Below are 22,803 nucleotides of genomic sequence, written 5' to 3'. Positions count from 1 at the left end.
TCAAATTAATTTGAATGGTTCAAATTAATTAAAGAGAATTAATTATATGAGATATAATTAATATAATGTATATATTACATTATAAAATATTCAAATATTAAATATATTAATGTGATTCATATAAAAAACTATATGTTAAAATTAATATGAATTTGTATTAATGGAGAGAATTATAAAGTATAGGTTGTATTATATGTGATATAATATAAACCATAGTTTATATATGATATAACATATGGTTAGTTGGTTATTTATATATAAATGATTTAAAATTTAAAATTAATTTTATTTGATTTTTAAATGAATTTTGAGAGCGAGAGTTAGTCTTATAAGTTTCCCTCTCCTCTTAAATCGAGTTAGTCTTATAAGTTTCCCTCTCCTCTTAAATCTTTCAACCTCTTATCATAAAAATATCATAGAGAAGTTATTCATCTTCATCTGCCTCATCCTCTCTTTCATGTTGCTTGACATGGAAAAGTCTTTTCTCTCAACAAATCTCTTCTCCAAAATTGATTAAGAGTAAGGTCACAAATATATCACAGATAAATAGTGAAATTTTGATATATTTATAAACAATTTGATTCATCATCCTATATTTGAGAATAACCCACAAATATATATTAAAGATTAAAAGAAATACAAATTTAAACATTCGGATAAACAAATTTAACAGGAAAAAAAACCCGATAAAGAACCCGTTGGGATTCGAAAAATGGGTTATCCATATCAATCCGGGTTTCTTCCTTGTAGTTCTATATTATGTACGTGTCCATTCTGCTGGATCCACCACGAAAAATCTCGGATCCTCCATCATGCGGGATTCTTCATATAAATTGCCAAACCTTCAAAATTTCTAGTCTGCTTAGGCGCCTGCAGTGCCACTCAACATCCTAATCGTAAGCTCTTCGCTCTTTGAAATCTTGTTTGCTGATTGTAGACTCAATTTTCATGCGTAGTTCTGTTTTTCGGTTGTCGATTTTTTGGGGAAGTTTGGGGAATTTCTTACTTATTTTCTTCATTTTTACAATTTGTTCTTTATTGGGTTTTTGCAATTTGCCTTCATAAGACGATTTGGCTCAAGAAAACCTATTGTAGATTTCTCGGTTATGCGTAAGAATAAGATCTTTCCTCCTCCTCCATCTTTTTCTTCTATGAATTTTGTGTATTTTTACATTGTAGGACGTATGTGGTTATTTCGGGCCCTCAATACATGAGATATTGAAGAAATAAAATGAGTATTATACCTAAAGAAAATATTGAGGTCATTGCGCAGTGTATTGGGATCAATAACTTGTCCCCAGATGTTGCATTGGCTATTGCTCCCGATGTGGAATATCGTCTGCGGGAGATCATGCAGGTAATTCTCGTTTATGCTTGAATTATGGTGGCATGAGGTCTTTTGTTTATGATGAAACTTCAACGCAACGTTGATCCTTTCTTGCTTCATTAATCATTAAGTTTCATTACTACCCTTTGGTTGAACTGTCTTATGGTATATGTTTGGCACAAGCAAAACATTTTGAGGTTGTACTTGTTTTGATTAAGGAGAGAGGAAAAACTGTTTGGTTTTCGAGTTCCATTCACAGGTCTGTTGCAACTGTGAAGATATGAATGGCACTGGCGTGTAATTCTTTAAGGCGCTGGTGCTGTTTAACAATCATTCTTAAGTTAAAATAAAGAATGAAAATAAAAAATAAAAATCGGGGTATAGCTCTCTTATATCAAAAAGGAAAATCGGGTGATTGGTAATGACCAAAAGCACAAATACATACAAGACACGGATACGGCGAGGACATGTTTAAAACATGTAGTTTTCAAAATATATAGCATTTTTAAACAAGAAAGAAATTCAAAGTCGATGAGTTTATGTATTTATATGCTTAAAAAATTAGCTTGATGGACTTCACTATCAATTTTACTTTTATATTTTGTCATATATGTGTCTATTTAGCATATGTAACGAGTGTATGATTCATGTCTAACAAATATTGGTTTTATTTTGACTTTGTACAACTAGTGTCTAACAAATGTATTACACTAAAAAGTGTCCGCTATGTGTCCAACAAATGTTGGAGTGTCCAAGTGTCTGACACGTGTCAAACGCGGACATGTTAGTCAAACTAAAGTGTCCGTGCTTTTTAATATCTTTGAAACCGTTGGATGTTGGAATTCACGAATCGAATCCCGGTGTAGGTAGTGTACAACTAAACTGAATAAGAGGTCATACATCTTTGTTGTACTGCTTCTATGTTACGGTACTCTAGTATTTGTAAGCATAATGCATCGGCCTCACCTTGTAGAAGTTGAAATGATGGAGAAGCTAAATTTTTCTCATACTCAAAATTTAGGAGGCCATCAAATGCATGCGTCATTCTAAGAGAACTACGTTGACAGCGGATGATGTTGATGGTGCACTAAACCTAAGAAATGTTGAGGTAAATACAATACTTGTAATTATGGCTCCAGTATTGCATGTTTTAAATTTGCAAGCCTTCGATGGGTAGTTTTCCTATATGTGCATATGAACTTTTACTTCCTGTATCTTGATTTAGGAGTGATGTATAAACTTTCCTTGTCAATTCTAATGAGTGAGGCACCTAGGTAAGGAAGCCACGAGTTTCGTTAATTGAGGCGATTTAAACTTGGATCATTGGAATTTCTTTGTCATGTCCCGTCTCTGGTGCCTAGTGCATCATATGGACTGCGGCTATCAAAATGATCGTATCACTTTAAAATTCCTAAATTGGTATTACTCTAGAAGAAAATCAACAGCTCCCAGAGGAAAAAATTTGCTATGTTTAATTTGCTAGATTGAAAGCAATTTATTCTTGATTTTCTGGTGCTATTTTATCACTTCCATATAAATGTAAATTTTAGAATCTATGATTTGCTTAATTCATCAATCATCAGGTACCATGCGTTCATTATCTTAAAGCTCTTGCTGCAGTGACTCAATAACCCTTTTCCTTTTTGTCAGTTTCTAATAAAAGGAACACTATTCACTCTCCCTTTTTGTTGTTGATGTGGCAGCCAATGTATGGTTTTGCTTCTGGAGGTCCCTTGCGATTTAAAAGAGCCATTGGACATAGGGATCTGTTTTACCTTGAAGACAAGGATCTGGAATTTAAAGACGTATGTAAATTTTCACCATTCTTGCCGTCTCATTCTGGCCAGTGTCTTTAAATGAATGTAAATGTGTGGTTTACTTATAGATCATTGATGCCCCATTGCCAAAAGCTCCTCTTGATACTGCAGTTTTTTGCCATTGGCTAGCAATTGAAGGTGTACAGCCTGCAATACCTGAAAATGCTCCTGTAGAAGGTTTGTCATAAATCTGACTAAGATTGTTTTTACTAACAAGCTGGGCAGATAGTTTTATTTGGATACCCAAAATGTAAATTACTGATAATTCCATGCTAGCGTGTAGCAAATGTTTCTGTGTGTTTGTTGGTTGGAAAATAAACATTTCATCAAGGGTGATAAGACTTCAAGGGCCCAAATGAAAAACAGTGGCAGTTTGTAACGCCAAATTTCTATTATGTTTCTAGGACGCTAGGTGCATGCATCGGCTTGACAATAAATCTCTCGAGAAAAAATTAAATAAAAAGAATAAAACTTTTATTCCATAAAAAAAAACTCAAATAATAAAATTCTGAAAACACCGTTCGGGGTACCCCTGACCCAAATTTAGAATAAATAACAATTAAACAAATGAACAAATGGACAAATGAAATAATCATGAATTTTAGAATGCTAGACTCTTAAATCAAACCCTATCAAAAGAAACCTAAGTGCGGAAGCGATGACATATCCAAATGGCTGGGTCACGGATCCCTCCGGTCATCCGCCGGTCTATCCTTACTTTTACCTGAAAAACATGAAAGGAAAAGGATAAGTATATAGATATACCCAGTAAGCGATCTACTACTGAGCCCACTGAGTGAACTATTAGACTCCCTATTGGGACTAGGTGCACATTACGCATCGTAGGCATAGGTATAGGCATAAGCATAAGGGGCGAACTCGAAGGCACCCTTTCGTAAGTAGTGACCCCAGAGGGCATAGTCACAAGCATTAGTGGTGATCCCAAGGGAACACTGTAACATAGGCATAAGGTGTGAACCCGGAGGCTCAAGTCATGCGATGTGCGTAGCCCGATAAGAAAGCTAACAGCCACGGTCAATCCAACATAATCATAAGCATATAGACATAGTTTCAATTCATGCTTAAAAGATTTCAAAACAGTCTCTAAATCCATTCATCAATCAAACGTAGCAAACATTCACATAATATCATACTTCCCGTCACATAAACACGGTCTCCACAAACACACCCAACAGCCCACCGTGATAAGTCATAGCAATTAAACCAATCAACACATAACCATGCTTTTAGTGCAATCACAAACTCAAATCAGCTTGGGTTCCGGGGGTAAACCGGTAGTAAATCATGTACCTCGAAATCTAGCATTAACAATTCGATCTCCCCTTTTAGCTTCGAGGAAACTTGAGCTAGACACGTCTACCTAAACCAAAATCAGTTTGAACTTTCAGGTTTAATTCCATACATAAAACCGTCTTAAAATTCCTCAAATCATTTGCCCAACTCGTAGTTTGACCCCAATTACTCCCAAATGTCAACCAATAAATCCAACCTATGTAATATTCAATTCCAAGGGTTAGAAACCTAAAATCCAGCAACCACCAAAGACTTTCAAGGTCTTGATACTCACCAAAATCTTCCCGAAACAATCTCTAATCTGCTGGACAGCGAGCCATCAATCTCTAAAACCCCAAATCTAACATCAATACATTGATGGTATGTTAAACTTAGTCAAAGGTTCAATGGGCATTTAATATTTTTCAAGAAAACCCAAAAATATCAAGCCTTACCACAAGTGAGGCTCAACCCCGAGCAGCGGCAGCGGACAGCGCGAACGGACTGACGACGTGCGGTGTGGACGGCTGGATCTGGTGTGGAGTCAACGGCGCACGAACGCGGATGGCTGGGCTGAACGGCGGGTCCTCACGCGGCTAGGAGAAGAAGAGATTGGGGGAGGGGGGTTGTTTTGGCTTCACGAAGGAGAAGGGAGGAAGAAAAGGGTTTTCCCCATTTTTTTTCTTTAATGCACGTTTCCCAAGACACCATTAAATACCTTTTAGAACCAAAAATCCTAATTCCCAAAATAACCAAAATAACAAAGAATATTTTATATTCTTTTCCTATCTCAACTTCCAAAACCTCCAAATCAAGTTCCAATAATTTCATTCACTCATTTATTCAAAAAAATAAAAAAAGTCAATTCAATTATTAAATTCCACCTCAGAACCAAAATAAACCCCAAATAATTAAACAAAAAAAAATTACTTGAAAGTTTGGGGGCGTTACATTCTTCCCTAAAAAAAAAAAACTTTCGTCCCCGAAAGTTCTAATCTTGAAAAAGCTTTGGGTAATATGCTCTCGTCTCATCCTATCGCTCCCAGATTGCCTCTTCGAACTGGTGATTCTACCATCGAACCTTCACTAGTGGCACCTCCCTGTTGCGCAAAACTTTCACTTCCCTTGCAATAATCTGTGCAAGCTTTTCTTCATAACTTAAGTTTTTATTTACCTGCAAGGGCTCAAAGTCCACCACATGAGATGGGTCCGTTACGTACTTCCTCAGCATTAAGACATGGAAAACATTGTGAAGTGTAGAGAGAGACGGTGGCAAGGCCAACCGATACATCACAGGGCCAATTCGCTCCAAAACCTCGAATGCCCCAACAAAAAGCAGACTTAACTTTCCCTTCCTTCCAAACCTCAGAACACCTTTCATAGGTGTTACTTTCAGGAACACTTTATCACCTGCCTCGAACTCAAGATCTTTACGCCTAACATCGGTGTAACTTTTCTGTCTACTTTGCACTGCTAGCATTCGAGTTCTAATCTTCTGCGTGGCTTCATTCGTCATCTCCACTAACTCAGTTCCCACCAACTTTCTCTCACCAACCTCACCTCAGCAAATAGGAGACTTGCAACCCTTATCGTATAGAGCTTCAAATGGCGACATGTCAATGGTAGCCCGATAACTGTTATTATATGCAAACTTTGCCAAATGCAAGTGGGAGTCCCAACTCCCTGAAAACTCCAACCTACAAGCGCGCAACATATCCTTTAACGTCTGATTCAAGCGTTTTGTTTGCCCATTAGTCTGAGGGTGGAAGGTTGTACTGAAATTTAACCGAGTTCCTAATGCTGCCTGGAGGCTCTTAAAAAAACTGGAGGTAAAACGAGGATCTCTGTCGGATACAATCGACACTGACACACCATGCAATCTCACTATCTATTTCACGTACATCTGAGCCCATTTACTTACCGAATACGTGGGCTTCCCTGGAATGAAGTGTGCCACCTTAGTGAGCCTGTCCACAACAACCCATATCACTGAAAAGCCTTTCGTTGTCCTGGACAAACCCATAATGAAGTCTATGGACACGCTCTCCCACTTCCCTTCTGGTGCATTCAATGGCTGTAGTAAGCCCGCTGGCTTCTGCCTTGGGGCCTTCACCTGTTGACAAACTAAACATTTGCTGACATAATCAACTATTTCCCTTTTCATATCAGGACTACCAGTAGTATCGCTTCAAATCTTGATACATCTTGGTGCTGCCCGGATGTATTGAGAATGGGGAGTTGTGAGCTTCTACCAACAATTTGCCCTTTAGGCCATTATTTGCAGGTATGCATAACCGTCCCTAATATGGAAGACCTTGATCCATAGATACTGAAAATTCACTGACTTGGCCTAATTCCATCTGACGAAATTTCTGAATAAGGTACGAATCGCCTTATTGCGCATCAATGATCCTTTGCCTCAAAGTCAATCGTACCGTCAACTGGGCTAGCTGCAAGGTTACTTCCCCCACTGCCACTTCAATCTCCATCCGCTCCAGATCATTACACAATTGAACCTGCTTAGTGATCAAGGCAGCTGAATGAGCAGTCTTTCTATTGAGAGTATTGGCCACCACATTTGTCTTGCCTGGGTGGTAAAGAATCTCACCGTCGTAATCCTTCACTAACTCGAGCCACCTGCGTTGTCTCATGTTTAACTCCTTCTAGGTGAAGAAGTATTTCAAACTCTTATGGTCGGTGAAAATTTGGATCTTCTCCTCATACAAATAGTGCCTCCAGATCTTTAGGACAAAAACCATCGCTGCCAGTTCCAAGTCATGAGTAGGATAGCTTCGCTCATGGTTATTCAACTGACGAGAGGCATAGGCAATCACTTTACTGTGTTACATAAGCACACAACCCAAACCCTTCTTAAAAGCATCACTATAGATCACAAAACTCCCGGAGCCATTAGGTACTGTAAGAACCGGTGCTGAAACCAACTTCTGTTTGAGGTTTTGAAAACTGTCCTCACAAGCTTTGCTCCAAACAAATGAAACTCCCTTCCTGTTATAATTCTATAATTAGGATTTTCCATTATTGTAAATATTTTGTGATATTTTCCTTTTCTATGCTTTGTACACTTGTATATATTCATATCTTTGGTGAATGAATAAAGCATTCTGATTCTTTCTCAAACCTAAGAGTTTTACATGGTATCAGAGCTCTCTAAATAAACTTAGGGTTTTTGTGAATCTTAGGATTTGAGAATTTAGAACCCATTTGTGATACGTTTAGGGTTTTGTGAAGAGGTGAGTTTACTCACAGTTGCTGTCTTCGGTTTGTTCGCCGTCGTTAGTCGCTGTCGTCGCCGCCGAAAAAAAAAGGCTGTTTTTTCGACACCGCCCATTCCAAAGAGAAGCCCAGCCGCCGATCTACGCGTGTAGGCGCGTGCGTCGCCGTTTTTCGTCCGTCTTCAGTGAGGTTTCCTTAGTGTTGTTGGCTCTTCTTGGTGGTGTGTTTGTTTGGGATATATAGATATACTCATTGCTTGTGTAGACATCTCTTCGGTAAATTAGGGTTTGATTCTTTGTTGTCCGGTGTCTACTTTTTGAGGTAATGGCTGATAAGAAACCAGTAATGTCTGAGATTGTTCCTATGGTGTCAAAAGTAACTGAACACAAGTTGAATGGATCCAACTACTATTCATGGAGATCAAATCCAGGAGGTGTTGTTTACTATTATTGTCATAAACCTGGCCATACGAAACGTGAATGCAGAAGATTACTGAATAAGGGTCAGAGGATGCCATCACCCTCTGCACATGTCGCCTCTACTCTTGATAATCTTGACAAGTCAATTACGATTTCTGCAGGGGAGTTTGCTAAATTTCAGCAGTATCAAGAGTCATTGAGGGCATCATCTTCTACTCCCATTACGACCATCATAGAGACAAGTAACATTTCTAAATGCCTTCTTTCCTCCACGTTAAAATGGGTCATTGACTCTGGCGCTACAGACCATATGTCAGGTAACCCCAGTTTATTCTCTACCCTTTGTACATCTACCTCTTCACCTAATGTCACTATAGCTGATGGAACCTCCACTCCTGTTTTAGGATCAGGAACCGTCCATCTCACTAAATCAATTTCTTTGTCATTAGTTTTAAATTTACCAAATTTCTCGTTTAATTTGATTTCGGTCAGTAAATTCACTCGTGATCTTCATTGTTGTGTCTCCTTTTTTCCTAGTTATTGCTTATTTCAGGATCTTACGACGAAACAGACTATTGGTAAAGGGCGGGAAGTTGGAGGTCTTTACATCTTTGAACCACAAACACCTACGGCCATCACATGCTCTAGCGTGCCGTCTCCCTTTGAAGAGCATTGTCGTTTGGGTCATCCGTCTATCTTTGTGTTGAAGAGTCTTCGTCCACAACTTCAACATTTGTCTTCTTTTGATTGTGAGTCATGTCAATTTGCTAAATTTCATCGTTTGAGTTTGTATCCTCGAGTCAATAAACGAGCTAGTGCTCCTTTTGAATTAGTCCATTATGATGTTTGGGGTCCCTGTCCGGTTGAGTCCAAAGGAGGGTTTAGGTATTTTGTTACATTTGTCGATGACTATTCTCGTGTTACGTGGTTATATTTAATGAAAAGTCCTTCTGAGTTACTTTCTCATTTTCATAACTTCCATGCCGAAATTCAAACTCAGTTTAGTGGTATTCTTAAAATCCTACGGAGTGATAATGCTAAGGAATATTTCTCTCATACACTCAAGTCTTATTTAGATGCCTATGGCATTCTTCATCAATTTTCTTGTGTTGATACTCCATCTCAAAATGGGGTTGCAGAACGAAAGAATCGTCATCTCCTTGAGACAGCCAGAGCTTTGATGTTTCAGATACATGTTCCAAAATCCTTTTGGGCTGATGCTATTTCCACAGCTTGTTTCTTAACAAATTGCATACCCTCTTCCATTCTTAAAGGTGAGATACCTTTTCGTACTTTATGCCCTAAGCAACATTTCTTTCCCATTCAACCCAGAATATTTGGTTGTACCTGCTTTGTTCGGGATGTTCGGCCTCAGCATACCAAGCTGGATCCAAAGTCCTTAAAATGTATTTTCCTTGGTTATTCCCGTGTCCAAAAGGGGTATGGGTGTTATGGTCCTAGTCTTAATAAATATTTAGTCTCTCCTGATATCACGTTTTTTGAACATACCCCATTTTTTTCATCACCGTCTTTCTCTTCGAATAAGAGTCAGGGGAGCATAAGGAATTAGAGGATGATTTCCTTGTCTACACAGTCTATACTCGACGAAAACCTCCTCCAGTTCCATGCCCTGTACCAGAGTCTTCTTTGTCATTGGATCCAGAAATGGGTGATGATCTTCCTATTACTCTTCGGAAAGGTAAACGTACTTGTGCTCATCCTATTTCCTCTTTTGTTTCATATAACCATTTGTCACCTTCCACATGTTCATTCATTGCATCCTTAGAGTCTGTATCCATCCCGAAAACTATTCATGAGGCTTTGTCTCATCCTGGTTGGTATGACGTAATGGTGGAGGAGATGACTGCCTTAGATGATAATTATACTTGGGATTTAGTTTCTCTCCCTGCAAGAAAGAAGGCTATCGGTTGCAAATGGGTGTTTGCAGTTAAAGTCAATCCTGATGGTTCTGTTGCTCGGTTAAAAGCGCGCCTCGTAGCGAAAGGCTACGCACAAACTTATGGCGTTGACTATGCTGATATTTTTTCTCCTATAGCAAAAATGGCATCTGTGAGGTTGTTTATTTCATTAGCTTCAATCAATCATTGGCCTTTACATCAGCTTGATATTAAAAATGCATTTCTTCATGGTGATCTTCAAGAAGAGGTGTATATGGAGCAACCACCAGGGTTTGTTGCTCAGAGGGAGAATGGAACGGTGTGTTGCCTTCGTAAATCCTTGTATAGATTAAAGCAGAGCCCACGAGCTTGATTTGGTAAATTTAGTCAGGTGATTGAAAGCTTTGGAATGCGGAAGAGTAGGTCAGATCATTCAGTCTTTTTTAAGAGATTTGAGGGTGGTGTCATCTTGTTAGTTGTATATGTGGATGATATTGTGATTACTGGTGATGATGCTTCAGGTATCCAGTCTCTAAAGACCTTTCTTCATAGTCAACATACAAAAGATTTGGGCATGTTGAAATACTTCTTAGGAATTGAGGTAATAAGAAGCAAGAAAGGAATTCTATTATCACAGAGAAAATATGTACTTGACTTGTTGAGTGAAACAGGAAAGCTAGGGGCTAAGCCATGTAGTACTCCAATGATGCCCAACTTACAGCTCACAAAAGATGGAGAATTGCTAAAAGATCCTGAAAGATATAGGAGGTTAGTAGGAAAACTTAATTACCTTACAGTGACTTGACCCGACATAGCCTATTCAGTAAGTATTGTGAGTCAGTACATGTCATGCCCTACAGTTGATCATTGGGCTGCATTGGAACAGATTCTTTGTTATTTGAAGGCTGCTCCCAGGCGTGGTTTATTATATAAGGATTATGGTCATACTAATATTGAATGTTTCTCAGACGCTGATTGGGCAGGATCTAAAGAAGACAGAAGATCAACCTCAGGGTATTGTGTTTTTATTGGTGGTAATTTGATTTCTTGGAAGAGTAAGAAGCAAAATGTGGTGTCACGTTCAAGTGCAGAATCAGAATATAGAGCAATGACACAATCTGTGTGTGAATTGATTTGGATATATGAACTTCTTGTTGAGCTGGGATTTGAAATCACCACACTGACAAAGTTGTGGTGTGATAATCAAGCAGCACTTCATATTGCGTCTAATCCAGTATTTCATGAAAGGACTAAACATATTGAAGTTGATTGCCATTTTGTATGTGAGAAAATTCAACAAGGGTTGGTATCTACAGGATATGTGAAGACTGGAGAACAATTAGGAGATATCTTCACGAAAGCATTGGATGGAAGACGTATAGATAATCTATGTAACAAGTTGGGCATGATTAACATATATGCTCCAACTTGAGGGGGAGTGTTATAATTCTATAATTAGGATTTTCCATTCTTGTAAATATTTTGTGATATTTTCCTTTTATATGATTTGTACACTTGTATATATTCATATCTTTGGTGAATGAATAAAGCATTCTGATTCTTTCTCAAACCTAAGAGTTTTACACTGGTTAACTGGGTCAATGAGGTGGCTATGCTAGAGAAATTCTCTACAAACCTACGATAATATCTAGCCAACCCCAGGAAAGTGCACACCTCGCTGACTGTTGTGGGGCAGGGCCAATTCATAATGGCCTCAATCTTTGCTGGATCCACAGAAACCCCGTCCTTTGACACCACGTCCCCAAGAAAGGACACCTTACGTAGCCAAAATTCACACTTTGAAAATTTTGCATACAACTTATTCTCCCTCAGCGTTCCAAGGACTTTTTTAAGATGCTCCTCGTGCTCCACCTCTGTCTTGGAATAGACCAAGATATCATCAATGAAAACAATTACAAAGGTGTCAAGGAAATCCATGAACACTCTGTTCATCAAGCCCATGAATACCACTGGAGTATTGGTCAAACCAAACGACATTACAATGAACTTGTAAGGTCCGTATCTAGATCAAAACGTTGTCTTCAGGATATCACTGTCCCTTATCCTCAATTGGTGGTAACTTGACCGTAGGTCAATTTTGAAGAATACAGTAGCTCCCTGTAACTGATCAAACAGATCATCTTGGGGAGTGGATACTTATTCTTGATGGTTACTTTATTCAACTCCCTATAGTCTATGCATAAGCGTAACGATCCATCCTTTTCCTTTACGAACAACACTGGTGCATCCAGGGGGATACACTGGGTCGTATGAACCCTTTATCAAGCAGTTTTTGCAATTGGACCTTAAGTTCTTTCAATTTGGCCGGAGCCATTCTGTTTGGAGCTTTGGATATGGGAATAGTGCTTTGCTCCAACTCGATCGCAAAATCAATCTCCCTGGGTGGAGGCAAACCTGGAAGTTCCTCTGGAAACACATCAAGGTATTCTCTCACAATTGGTTCTGAGGTTAAGGCAACCTCAATTTCTCTGGTATCAACTACGCTAGTCAAGATACTCCAAGTACCTTGGTTAAGCAACATCTTGGCCTTCACCGCTGAAATCACCACAGTCCTGACCCCTTTGAACTTAAAACTAGCTTCCCTAGGAGGATTAAAAAACACCTCCTTAAGAGAATAGTCTATGCTGGTAGGATTGGCAACCAACCAATCCATGCCCAGAATCACATCAAAGTCACGCATGTCCAACACAATTAAAGTTACATCAAGGGTGCGATTCGTTATTTCTAATTGACATGCTTATCTTTTCGCTTGCTATCATTATTTCTCCTGACGGAGTAGACACCGATAAAACATAATTCAAAGGCTCTAAAGCTAGCATAGTATGCTTTACAAACAACGATGAAATGAAAGAATAAGATGATCTAGAGTCAAATAACACCAAAGCATAGTACCCCAAGATTGGAAGCGTACCTGTCACTACTGTTCCAGACTGGCCTCTCGATGGTTCGTGGCGTAAACTCAACCCTGCTGTTGCTGTTGGCTTGAACTTCCTTGATATGATTTTGGAGGTTGACCACTGGACTTCCAGAACCACTTCTAGGGCATTGGTCGGTCGCATGCCCTACCTGCTTACACCTGAAGCAAGTCCCTGTACCATTCAGACGTCGTCCCCAATGAACGCGCTCAACCTTGTTCACCCTTTCAGCTAAGTATCCAGAGGGACTGAGAAATTAATAGAGTACAAAACTTATCTTCAAGCTTTACCTTACGCTTCCCACACGACTTGCACACAGGCTTATCCTTCCATACTCCTCTTGAATTAGCAACTTGCTGCTTGATGTGCCCTAGCAATTTGTCTGTATTCTGAATCTTCTGCAGAGGCTCCGGTGCTTTCTGCTCAGCTTTCCTCTTTTGGCCTGAGGCAGGTTTTGCCGTCAAGGACTTCAGGAACTCTAGCCTCAAGGGACAGCCCACTCGTGCTGCCGTTCGAAACGTTGCTGCATAGGTGGTAAGCTCAAAAGCTTGTACAATACCTCGTATCCCGTCTCGAAGTCCCTGAACAAATCTTTCAACTTTCTTCGCTTCAGTGGACACCAGGTCAAGGGCTAAGCAAGACAGTCTGTCAAACTCCTCCTCGTACTCTTCCACTGTCATGGTCCCTTGCTTCAGGTTCATAAATTTGGCATGTTTGTTGTGTACCTCACATGGACAGAGAAGTACTTCTCATAGAACCGCTCTTTGAATTGGTCCCATGTTGCTTGGCTCCCATTAGCTTCTATCATTCTTTCAGCTGAATGCCACCAGTGCTTGGCATTATCGACGAGAACAAAGGTAGTACACTGCAACTTCTGCTTTTCTGGGCACTTCATGTACTGAAAAATTCTTTCCACAGTGGATAGCCACAACTCTGCCATTGTGGGGTCTTTCAGGGACTCGTTAAACGGGATCATACTTCTTGAAGTCCTGTAGATATCCGGCCTCCAAGGAAGGGCCTGCCATCGCCTGATTCGGTACCCTGTTTGGGTTCTGAACTTGTGGGGTCGGGGTCGGGGGGGGGGGGGGGGGGGGGGGGGGGTTGGCATCTACTTCGACTGTGCATGTTGAGCTATCTGCTCGACCACAATGTCCCTTCGCTGCCGTACCACAACCTTCGTGACGGCATTCCCAATTGTTGCAGCCATGGCAGTGTACTCCGCTAGAATCTCTGAGGGTGATGGTCCTAGTGGGTGCACGATCGAAATTCGAGGCCTACTTCTTGTTTTAACCCTTTGCCAGATTGACCCAGAAGGGTCAAGAGGTGGAGGGTCCCGTGTCTCTGGATTTTGCACCTCAGGGTCTTGCTCCCTAACAACATTCTTACCTCGACTACCCCTTCCTCTAGTTCGTGGTGCCATATCCTGATAACCACGCAGAACACTTAACAAAACGCTTACAAGAAATACCGTCAAATACGACTATGATTCAAGTAAAGTTTCATGCATAAATTCCTAAGGGACATACCTGGCGATGACGAGAGATTCGTTTGTGGGCCATAAGGGACATTTTGGACGTACGATGTAAGTGTAAGTCAGTCTACAGAACCTAAAACTTAGGCTCTGATACCAACTGTAACGACCCAAATTTCCATTATGTTTCTAGGACACTACTATGTGCATGTATAGGCTTGACAATAAATCTCTCGAGGAAAAATTAAATAAAAGGAATAGAACTTTTATTCCATAAAAAAAAACCCAAATAATAAAATCCTGAAAACACTGTTCGGGGCACCCCTGACCCAAATTTAGAATAAATAACAATTAAATAAATTAACAAATGGACAAATGAAATAATCATGAATTTTAGAATGCTAGACTCCTAAATTAGACCCTATCAAAAGAAACCTAAGTGCGGAAGCGATGACATATCCAAATGGTTGGGTCACGGATCCCTCCTGTCATTCGCCGGTCTATCCTTACTTTTACCTGAAAAACATGAAAGGAAAAGGATGAGTATATAGATATACCCAGTAAGCGACCCATTACTAAGCCCACTAAGTGAACTATTAGACTCCTTATCAACGTTAGAGGCACATTACGCATCATAGGCAGCATAAGGGGCGAATCCGAAGGCACACTTTCGTAAGTAGTGACCTCGGAGGGCATAGTCCCAATCATAAGTGGTGACCCCAAGGGAACACTGTAACATAGGCATAAGGTGTGAACCTGGAGGCTTACGTCATGCGATGTGCGTAGCCCGATAAGAAAACTAGCAGCCACAATCAATCCAACTTAATCGTAAGCATACATGCATAGTCTCAATTCATGCTTAAAAGATTTCAAAACAGTCTCTAAATCCATTCATCAATCAAACGTAGCAAACATTCACATAATATCATACTTCCTGTCACATAAACACGGTCTCCACAAACACACCCAACAAACCACCGTGATTAGTCATGGCAATTAAACCAATCGACACATAACCATGCTTTTAGTGCAATCACAAACTCAAATCAGCTTGGGTTCGGGGGCGAACCGGTTGTAAATCACTTACCTCGAAATCTAGCATAAACAATTCGGTCTCCCCTTTTAGCTCCGAGGAAACTTGAGCCAGACACGTCTACCTGAACCAAAATCAGTTTGAACTTTCAGGTTTAATTCCATACATAAAACCATCTTAAAATTCCTCAAATTCCTCAAATCATTTGCCCAACTCGTAGTTTGACCCGAATTACTCCCAAATGTCAACCAGTAAACCCAACCTATGTAATATTCAATTCCAAGGGTTAGAAACCCAAATTTCAGCAACCACCAATTGTACCAAAGAGACTTTTAAAGTCTTGATACTCACCAAAATCTTCCCGAAACAACCTCTAATCTGCTGGACAGCGAGTTGTTGATCTCTAAAACTCCAAATCTAATATCAATACATTGATGGTATGTCAAACTTAGTCAAAGGTTGAATGGGCATTTAATATTTTTCAAGAAAACCCAAAAACATCAAGCCTTACCACAAACGAGGCTCAACCCCGAGCAGCGGCAGCGGACAGTGCGAATGGACTGATGACGTGTGGTGTGGACGAGGATGGCTGGAGGTTGCACGCTTCCCAAGACACCATTAAATACCTTTAAAACCAAAAACCCTAATTCCCAAAATAACCCCCCCCCCCAAAAAAAAAAAAAAAAAAATATTTTATATTCTTTTCTTATCTCAACTTCCAAAACCTCCGAATCAAATTCTAAAAATTTCATTCCCACTCATTTATTCAAAAAAAAAAAAAAAAAAAAAGAAAACTCAATTCAATTATTAAATTCCACCTAAAAACCAAAATAAACCCCAAATAATTAAACAAAAAAAATTACCTAAAAGTTTGGGGCATTGCACAGTTGCCGAAATGAAGCAGCAAAAGAAGGGGAAAAAAAAAAAGATAAATGTTTAATTTTGCCTCATTATTACAGCTTTTCAAGGTCCTTCCAGCCCATAAAGGGTGATAATGTCTTTTCCCCGCTCAATCAGTTCAAATATAAGTTTAGCTGCTCTAAGAAGTGGCTTGAGGTTTTATATCTTTCGTCTGCCCTTTTTTTGCAAATATTGCATCATTAATGTGATCTTAGTGCAACTGTGCAACAAGTCTTTTTGCTTTGTTGATTATGGAGGGTTCTGATAATGTTCGAAGTCTCCAATGTTTGATTCTATTATTATTTCTTTAATAGTCTCAACAGGAAGATACAATTGGACGTACTTTTGTTCTTTATTGTGTTTTTTTTTACTCGTTTGTCTTTACCCCAGATGTAATGACCCAAGTTATTCAGTAACCTCCATATCATCTTTCCTATCTACAGTAATTTTACCACCTTCTGATGTCAAAAGTACAGAACAAAAAGACTGGCTGCCTGTGGATATTAAATTACCAGTTAAGCATATACTGTCGAAGGAGCTTCAGGTAATTGACTTGTTATTTGCTTATATATATGTATATATTTGAAGAGTATTTGCTTATATAGTTCATTTGAATTTTAATTGGTTGCTAATTCCCATGTTTTTATTACATTATTTGCAGCTATATTTTGACAAAATCACAGAGCTTGTTGTTAGTAGGTCCAGTTCTGTTCTATTTAAGAAGGCATTAGCGAGTTTAGCTACAGACTCAGGACTTCACCCATTGGTTCCTTATTTTACGTGTTTTATTGCTGATGAGGTATATATGTTTGAGCATACAAGATCTACAGATTGCATTTGAAGCTCTGATTTTTCTATTTTAATTTTTTTTTTTGTTCTCCCTTGATATCAGGTTGCACGTGGATTGGGTGATTATTCCCTTCTCTTTGCTTTAATGCGTGTTGTTTGGAGTCTTCTTCAGAATCCTCACATCCACATAGAACCTTATGTGAGTTAAATTCAACGTATGTGTTATATCATCTTCTTTTTCTAACGGTTGAGTCGAGGTTCATGAATGTCTAAGTCTAGAAGTATTCTGACAAGTCATTGATGTTTTTTAGCAGCCAGATCTCTACCATCATCTTGCCCTGCCTTGTCCTCCATGGTTCTGGGCTTCAGCTTTTTTTTTTTTTTTTTTTTGGTAAAAGAAACTTTATTAATATGAATAAGGGGAAGACCCCGAAGAATTACAATAGAGATTGCTGATTATTGACTAAGAAAGACAAACTGAAATGAGTGAAATTGTGCTGTAATTTACACCAAGAAAAAGCAGTAGACAAAACTAACTCAAAAGACCGAACAAAAGAAAAACATGTATCATGAAAAAGTCGTCTGTTCCTTTCACCCCATAAGCACCAAAGAAAAGTACGGATAAAAGCCAACAAAATGACCTTCTTAGTTCCACCAAAAGGATGTCCCACTAACACCGAGGCCAAAGCATAAGAAATATCATGAGGGCAAGTGAAATGCCAACCAAAATGAGGCAAGAGAAGGTTCCAAATGCCAGTAGCAAAAGAACAGTGATTTATAATATGGCAATTATTAGTAATACACCTTTTGTAATAAACACATATTGGGCTGTATTTTTCTGTAAGGTTCCTGGGGTTTGTCTATAGCTTTTTTTTTTTTTTTTTTTTTTTTTTTAAATTTTATTTTATTACATTTTATTTTTAAATACATCAAGGGTGGGGATGAGAGATCAAACTTCTAATCTATGGCCAATCATCCTTTTTGTAACTGTTCTTCTATCAGTCTAAGGTTTCTTTTGTGTTCAGAAAAGAAAAGCAGGGCTTATCACTTGTCTGCCAGAAGCATGTCTTTTGAAGAAACTATTTCAAGTTGATTACAAAAACTATTTAGCCCTGTGAATAATTTTCCTCCGATTGTCTCTATTAAAGACCAACTTTGGCTTCTCATTATTCTTCAACTTATACAAAGGATATCTAGTTTGCTTGGTTCTTTGTGTGGAAGGTCTTCAATCTGTCTCTGAGACAATATATTTTTTTGTCAGCTACACCAAATGATGCCATCTGTTGTGACTTGCCTCGTTGCGAAAAGGTTAGGGAATAGGTTTTCAGACAACCACTGGGAACTTAGAGACTTCACGGCAAAAGTGGTTGCTTTAATCTGTAAAAGGTGACCTATATTTGTCCAGGTTCTGCTTAATTTAATGCTCATCAGTTTTGGGTATGGCCATAAGCATTAGGGCCTGGGTTTTTATATGGTTTTGGAAGTGCATGCAGGATGTGAAATATTAACACGAATGAATTATATATGCTATTAGTTTGCTCCTTTTTTTTTAATATCACTTGTAGTGTTAGCAATTCTTATTTCAACCTCATTTTAAAATAAAATAGTTAGGAAGCATGTAGACAGTAGATCAAACTGGAATTGGTATATATGAATTTTACTTTACAACACCCTGCCAAAAAAAAGTTACTCGAATATTCTGTTTCTATTAAACCTACTGGACTATGCTGGGGGAGGTGATCCTCCATTCCTTAGGAGATGAGCGTATTCTTTGGCATTGGGCTTTCTTTGCTACTGTTTGGGATGTTGTTAGAGAGGAATTGGGAAGTTTAAAAGGTGCTTGAGATATATCGGAAAGAGGTGTGGTCTCTTGTTAGAGTTATTGCGTCTCAGGCATTGTGCTTTTGGGCTGGACCCACTTTTTTGTATAAATACTTTGGGTTGTGGGTGTTTCATTCTGTGGACTTTTATACTTCTTTTATAATCTTTTTGGTATTCCCTTTTGGATTCTTTCATTTATTATCAATAAAAGTAGGTTCTTTTAATTAGAAATTGATCTGCTAGTCTAATCATCATTTCTTAGAGAAGTCCTGCTCTTGGATCTTTCTCTTTAAGATTGCCGTTTCAATGTTTGCAGGTTTGGTCATGTTTACAACACTCTGCAGACAAAGCTCACAAAAACACTTCTCAATGCATTTTTAGACCCTAAACGGGCTTTGACTCAACATTATGGTGCGATTCAAGGACTAGCAGCCTTAGGGATGAATGTGGTATGCTCTTCTCACTTGCTTCTTTAATTGGCCTAGGGGGTTGAAGGTTGGAGAAGCAAGCAAAATGGAATAAAACCATGTGGAAACTGGAAAGAAAACTAGCATGTTTGCGTCAAAAGTATGCAAAGCAATAAGGCGGAAGAAAGAGAAGTATGCAAAGCAATAAGACGGAAGAAAGAAGGGAAGAGATGTAAAGAAACGTTTGCCTCTGTTTGCTATTTGAGATATATAAATATACCAAATCAGATTGAACTTCAAAAGATGTGTAACAATGGCATGCTGATTTAATCCAATTTGGAATTTGCAGCTCGATGAATTTCATCCTTGATTTAGGGAGGCTATTCCTTTAAAAGATGCCCCTCTTGATTTTTTTTTTTTAAACAATATCTGGGATGAGGGGATTGAACCTCTGACCTAGTTGAGCTATACTCATTTTGACTTCTTGTTGCTTCCAGCCAAATGTTTGGTTTTCTAACCTTGTATCAAAGCTTTATGATCAAAGCGAAAATATCAAAGCTGGATATTTCTTATTATCTCACCAACATCAGTCTGGCGGCCTTGCAGCTCCCTTTAATAAACATCTTTTAATTTCTCTCAACACAATAGAACCGTATTCCATAAGACCTCCAACCTTTATATTCATTCCATCATTTTGATAATAAATGTTCCGAGATAAGATCAATGTCCGCTTAACTTTCATTTGCAATTTCAATATATGTACAAAAAGTGAAAAGGTCTTTTGACTTCATAGTTATTTTTTATTTGTCCTTTAATTGGTATATTTCAGTAATCCTTACATAGAGCTTAGCTTATATAGGATTCGTTTGTTATAGGTTCACCTCCTTATACTACCAAATCTTGAGCCCTATCTGGGACTTCTGGAACCTGAGATGCTTCTTGCTTATCAAAAGAATGAGATGAAGAGGCATGAGGCCTGGCGTGTTTATGGAGCCTTGCTGGTGAGCTATTTCTTTTAAGATCTTGTACAACATTGTTACCAGAGTATTATGTAGAAACTGATGGAATGCCATATTGACATGTTTTCCAGCGAGCTGTTGGTCAATGCATATATGATTGTGTCAAGATTTTTCCTCCCATGCCTAGTATGCCCGCTGGTTCTGTCTTGCGGACGAATGCTGGAGTTATCACCACCACATTCCCGTGTAAGATCTTGCAATTTTATTTAAATTGAACTACGAGATACAAAAAACTATCAACTTCTGCCTGCTTTTCTCTAACCTGGCATTTTTAATTCTTGAATGACTTTGTAGTCTTTTAGCACCTATCTCTGTCTGGGATTTTTAGTTTTGAGTTTTATGTCTTTGTCTATATAGAATCATCCCCATTAATATGCTGTGAATTATGTGATTAGTGAAACTGTGAAAGAATGAAATAGAAGTGCCTGTCATAAGGGAAATTAAAATGTGAATACTTGATATATCCTAATTGTTGCTTCTTGTGAAACATTCTATTTGTAGTTGACCAAATCCTTTAAATCCTGAAGTTTTGGAACTTTATAGTTTTTTAGTAAGTACACATTATTTAAAGATTACACAGTTAGAATGATCTTTTTGTTTTGCATGCGTAATCTTAGACAAACGCAAGGCACATGCAGAGCACTTGGAAAGGCAGCCTCCCCTTAAGATGGTAATGGATAGTCCAATGGGTGTCATGCCAACTAATTCTTCTGCATCACTCATGGAAGGAGCAGTTAATCCAGCTTCCTCCGGCAATTCTAGTCTGGTTTCGCCGACATCTTCTCGACCGATACAAAACGAAATCATACCTGGCAGCACTAGTAGGAAAGGCAAGTGTAACGATCAAATTCTTAAAAGGTCAGCTGTTCTATCTCAAGTCTGGAAGGAGGATCTTAAATCTGGAAAGTTGTTAACATCTATGTTAGATTTGTTTGGTGAAAGTACGTTATGCTTCATTCCTGCTCCTGAATTGTCCATGTTCTTGTAATAACTATCATCCATTTTCAAGTAGAAAATGCGGTTCGTTTAGCTGTAGAATGATGTATAAGTTAAAGGCCTTTTTGCCCTTTTAATCTAGAGGAAATTTTCATGCATTGATCATTCTTTGCTGAAAAGGAAAAAGCAATATGTTCTATTTCAGTTGAGAAAAACCTCACTCTTCGGAATTGATTCTTGAATTTACTAATATAGCAAGTAAAAGGTAAATTATTCAGTAATTCATAATAAGAACTTTCAGAATGGTCAAGCGGCCATTATTGCGGTTTCTCTCTCAACAGCCTTCATCAAGAAGCTGCCCTCTTCTAACACCATCTGAACAGGTAAGAAGCCCATCCCATTAGCCATATCTAACATCATCCTTTTGGTCTCAGCCATAAACTCATCCAGATCAACTGTTCCGCTCGAGTCACGATCAAACTGCAAAAACAGAGAACTATAGACAGAAGAAAGCTCATCTGGATCAGGCTTCACATCGATTCCGAAATGGGTCTCAAAGACCCTGAGGGTGTGCAACTCCTCCAACATCTCAGTATAGGAAAGGAGACCATCATGGTTGGTGTCGAGGTGAGCAAAACGGTCTCTTATGAAAGCACCAAAAGCTACATCGTCTTCGACGAAGTTGACAATGGTGGCACTATCCAATATTTCCACACTCATTTTAGGTAGCTCTGATCTTTTAGCTGATGAACAGAGGAAATGGGAAGGTGTAGTAGGAGAAGGGAAGATTTTGAGTTTGGGTTTTTGATGAGGAGAGGAATGGTTGAGGATTTCATATAAATAGGACTCAGAGGAAGCTTCAGTCCTCTCTATGGCCATTTGTTTCTGACGAATTTTTCGTTTTGAAGATTCTGGGGGCAAATATTTGAATAAATGGGGTGAAAAAGGATGTTGTAATGGAATGTATAAAATACAATTAAATAATGGAAGTGAAGTCAACATTAAGAGAAGTCGGTGCAATTACAATTAGCTTCAACGGTTGAGGATTGACCGTAGAGAATTCCATTGGTCAATTCCCAAAGACGCGCCCCTTGAAAGTTTTAAGGTTGCTACCTGGCATCACAAGTCCTTTTTTTATTTTTTTTTAAAAAATTTAAATGTATTTGGCGAAAATTTAAGGGTGAAACTGAAATTGGACATCTTGAAATTTAGAGATTAAACGAAACAAAATCTAAATCTCAAAAGTAAAATTGTAACCTTTTGAAACTCAATAACTAAATTGACTAAAAATATAAGGTATATTTTTAAAACTCATGTGGGCCAATGAGACCAAGTGAAATTAGACCCAGAATATCTATAAATGTATATATATATATTTTTTCTTTTTCTTGAAAGCGCACCCATATACAAGTTAAAATACTAACTTGGTTTCTAGGAGATTGGCCAACACAAAATTGTTCTAAGCTAAATATGCTAAATGTTAGAGTTTCTAGGATTGAGTCA

At 38.6% G+C, this 22,803-nt stretch overlaps 2 protein-coding genes across 3 annotated transcripts; one reads left to right on the top strand and one right to left on the bottom strand.

Moving 5' to 3' along the window:
• The first annotated feature begins 759 nt into the window (after positions 1-759).
• Positions 760-21,458, top strand: LOC120078145 (transcription initiation factor TFIID subunit 6-like). 2 transcript variants are annotated; one of them, XM_039032366.2, is made up of 13 exons: positions 760-896; positions 1,180-1,357; positions 2,349-2,435; positions 3,031-3,132; positions 3,213-3,321; positions 16,772-16,872; positions 16,990-17,127; positions 17,221-17,316; positions 18,379-18,503; positions 19,255-19,387; positions 20,221-20,346; positions 20,436-20,550; positions 20,982-21,458. In XM_039032366.2, exons 2-13 carry the CDS (start codon positions 1,232-1,234, stop codon positions 21,350-21,352), a joined length of 1,629 nt encoding a protein of 542 aa, XP_038888294.1. In that variant the 5' UTR covers positions 760-896; positions 1,180-1,231; the 3' UTR covers positions 21,353-21,458. The 2 variants fall into 2 exon arrangements, with proteins under 2 accessions (XP_038888294.1, XP_038888296.1); XM_039032368.2 differs by lacking the exon at positions 760-896 and having other exon boundaries at positions 1,245-1,357; positions 2,301-2,435.
• On the bottom strand, positions 21,440-22,290 carry LOC120078146 (uncharacterized). The gene has a single exon (XM_039032369.2). It carries the CDS (start codon positions 22,177-22,179, stop codon positions 21,607-21,609), a length of 573 nt encoding a protein of 190 aa, XP_038888297.1. The 5' UTR covers positions 22,180-22,290; the 3' UTR covers positions 21,440-21,606.
• Between the last annotated feature and the right edge of the window lie 513 nt (positions 22,291-22,803).

Source organism: Benincasa hispida, chromosome 5 (genome assembly GCF_027475165.1).
Source record: "Benincasa hispida cultivar pf3 chromosome 5, pf3_genome.v1.1, whole genome shotgun sequence".
In the NCBI taxonomy this organism is placed as follows: Eukaryota; Viridiplantae; Streptophyta; class Magnoliopsida; order Cucurbitales; family Cucurbitaceae; genus Benincasa; species Benincasa hispida.
Note: the sequence above shows the minus strand (reverse complement) of the source record. Positions and strands in the feature narration are given on the sequence as shown.